The sequence below is a fragment of the Lucilia cuprina genome, chromosome 6 (assembly GCF_022045245.1).
Source record: "Lucilia cuprina isolate Lc7/37 chromosome 6, ASM2204524v1, whole genome shotgun sequence".
Classification (NCBI taxonomy): domain Eukaryota; kingdom Metazoa; phylum Arthropoda; class Insecta; order Diptera; family Calliphoridae; genus Lucilia; species Lucilia cuprina.
In genome coordinates, this window is record NC_060954.1 from 7797181 (window position 1) to 7799882 (window position 2702).

The window sequence follows — 2702 nt, forward strand, 5'->3', positions numbered from 1 at the left end:
TCAGTTCTACTTCAGTTCTAGTTCAGTTCTAGTTCAGTTCTAGTTCAGTTCTAGTTCAGTTCTAGTTCAGTTCTAGTACAGTTCTAGTTCAGTTCTAGTTCAGTTCTATTTCAGTTATAGTTCGGTTCTAGTTCAGTTCTAGTTCAGTTCTAGTTCAGTTCTAGTTCAGTTCTAGTTCAATTCTATTTCAGTTCTAGTTCTGTTCTAGTTCTGTTCTAGTTCAGTTCTAGTTCAGTTCTAGTTCAGTTCTAGTTCTAGTTCTAGTTCAGTTCTAGTTCAGTTCTAGTTCTAGTTCAGTTCTAGCTCATTTTTAGTTCAGTTGTAGTTAAGTTTTAGTTCAGTTCTAGTTTACTCCTAAAATAAGTTCAGATCATGTCATATCTATTTTCCATTTAATAATCCTTCACACTTCTTGTAGGTCAACATTAAAATGTTAAAGGAGGGCATGTCCATAGAGGCCCGTCACGTCAAACGCAAACAGTTGTCACAGTATTTAGATGCTGATTTCTTGAAACGTGAACGTAAATCCATGGACAGTCACAATAGTTTCAATAATGCTATACTGGCCAATCGTAAACGACTCTCCAATGAGATGCAACAGAAAGAAGGCAGCAATGGCAGTACTGTCAAGCGATCACGAGTCAGTGAATCGGTAAGTTTTAACGGAAAATGTTAATTTATGGAATTTTTTTTTAAATTGTGTATCATATATATAGCAGGAAGATAATTCAAATGCTTCTAGTGATGCTGGCGGTGGTGGTAATACTACACCCACCACACCAACATCACAGCAACAAACAGCACCAACATTTAATAAACAACAGCAGTCAACGACGCCACAGCAGGAAGAGGTTTCCGATAATAGTAATGGAGGCAACAGTAATAGCAATAGTAATACGGCTTCAACACAACCCACAGCTGAAGTGGCATGTTCGTGACCGCCGCCAACTATACCGCTGGCCTCACTACCCCATTCACACTTATATCCACCCACACATACGTTGCTGACCCATGCCACACTACCGCATCATAATACACAGAAATTTCGCAAAAATAATAACGCTGCTGCAGCTGCGAATTCCAATAGCATTTTTTGTCAACGTTTAACCTCCTCCTCCGCTACATCGTCATCCTCTTCTGCTGCTGCCTCCTCCTCCTCCACAAATTCTTCGTTGTCTGCGTCGGCGGTGTTGTCATCTTGTAATGCAGCGTCTTTGTATGGTCGTAATCCAAGACGTTTGTCAGCCACTTATAATCACAATAGCAATCATCTGTATCATCAACCACATCATTTGCATCATACACAACAACAACAACAGCAGCAACATCATCATTTGCAACATCATTCTTCAAACTCTTTTATGATGACGTCATCTTTAAGTACACATAATAAACACTGCAACAACAACAACAATAATAGTAGTAGCAGCAACAACAATAACAACAATACCAACATTAATAATAACAACAACAACAACAATTCCAGTAATCAAACCAACAATAGCAACAACAGTAACAACTCTAACAATCATATAGTTGATCTTGTTAATGATGATGATGATGTTGATGAATTATTAACAACTGGAACTACAGCTACAACAACCACAACCATAACTTGTAAGTTTATTTTTGTATTTAAACCAGATATTTCTTTTCTCAAAATATCCCGAATACTTTTATGATCGCTTCTCTTTTCCCATCAAATACTTGATCATTTCTCACCTCACCTTACTTCTCTGCTTTAATTTTTCATCAATATTTGTGTGTTTGTTGTATTCTTTGTGTTGTTTTTTTTGTTTGTTTCTTATTCACATTTCTTGCTAAACATTATAGAACTCTATCAGATCATATTCTCATCACATCAGCACCTTTTAATCTCTTTTAACATTTAACTTTTATTTATCTTAAAATATTTCCTATTTTTTTTTATAAATTAAAAATTCTATTTACAAACAAAACATCTTTTTAGGACAACTTTACTATTTTTATATAAAATTTAATATATTTTTTTATTAATATTTATTATACAAAAATCTTTTTTATTTTCTAAAAAACTTGAAAAAAAAAAATAAAACAAAAAAAGAGTAAAAACCAAAAAAGAGTAAAAAACAAAAAAATAATAATAAAAAGTTTTTTATGAAAAAAGTACAAAATTTTTTTAAAATTTAAAAACAAACAAAAATTATACAAAAAAAAAATTATATTCTTTAATAAAAAATAAAATAAATCAAAACAAAAAAAAAAAGTATTAAAAAAAGAAAACAAAAAAACTTAAAACTTAAAACCCAAATTCAAAATTTTTTTTATCTTTATTATTTTTCTTTTCGATTATTTCTTATTATTAATTTTTTTTGGTTGGTTTAGGGATTTCATTTTAATTTAATTATTTAAAATTTCTTTTAATATATTTAAATCTTAATTTTTTACAATAGAAAATATTTAAATTCTCAATTCTATTAAATATTTTGGTATAGGGAGTGGTTTAATTCTTGCTTCATTCCAAATCGGTTCTAGTCGAGTTCCAGTTCCAGATGATATCAGTTATAGTTCAGTCCTAGTTTAGTTCTAGTTCAGTTCTAGTTAAGTTCTAGTTAAGTTCTAGTTTAGTTCTAGTTCAGTTCTAGTTTAGTTCTAGTTCAGTTCTAGTTCAGTTCTAGTTCAGTTCTAGTTCAGTTCTAGTTCAGTTCTAGTTCAGTTCTAGT

General features: G+C 31.3%; 3 protein-coding genes across 5 annotated transcripts in view; 1 reads left to right on the forward strand and 2 right to left on the reverse strand.

Moving 5' to 3' along the window:
• The window catches only part of LOC111679594 (ubiquitin-associated domain-containing protein 1), an 8796-nt gene that overhangs the window by 1471 nt on the left and 4623 nt on the right, over positions 1 to 2702 (reverse strand). The window lies entirely within an intron of this gene.
• Positions 399 to 1077, forward strand: LOC124420544 (poly(A) polymerase gamma-like). Its single transcript, XM_046953754.1, has 2 exons — positions 399 to 652; positions 717 to 1077. Exons 1-2 carry the CDS (start codon positions 431 to 433, stop codon positions 936 to 938), a joined length of 444 nt encoding a protein of 147 aa, XP_046809710.1. The 5' UTR covers positions 399 to 430; the 3' UTR covers positions 939 to 1077.
• Positions 1097 to 2702, reverse strand: part of LOC111675300 (poly(A) polymerase type 3) — a 4126-nt gene continuing 2520 nt past the window's right edge. Inside the window, exon 6 of the mRNA XM_023436037.2 lies at positions 1097 to 1248. Coding sequence (XP_023291805.2) covers positions 1097 to 1248 — 152 coding nt within the window. The remainder of the gene's footprint in view (positions 1249 to 2702) is intronic.

Bases quoted from the DNA above. Each gene is read 5' to 3' on its own strand.
- LOC124420544 (XM_046953754.1), top strand. From the start codon at position 431: ATGTTAAAGGAGGGCATGTCCATAGAGGCCCGTCACGTCAAACGCAAA. The intron at 653-716 runs GTAAGTTTTAAC...TCATATATATAG, and splicing joins GATCACGAGTCAGTGAATCG to CAGGAAGATAATTCAAATGC.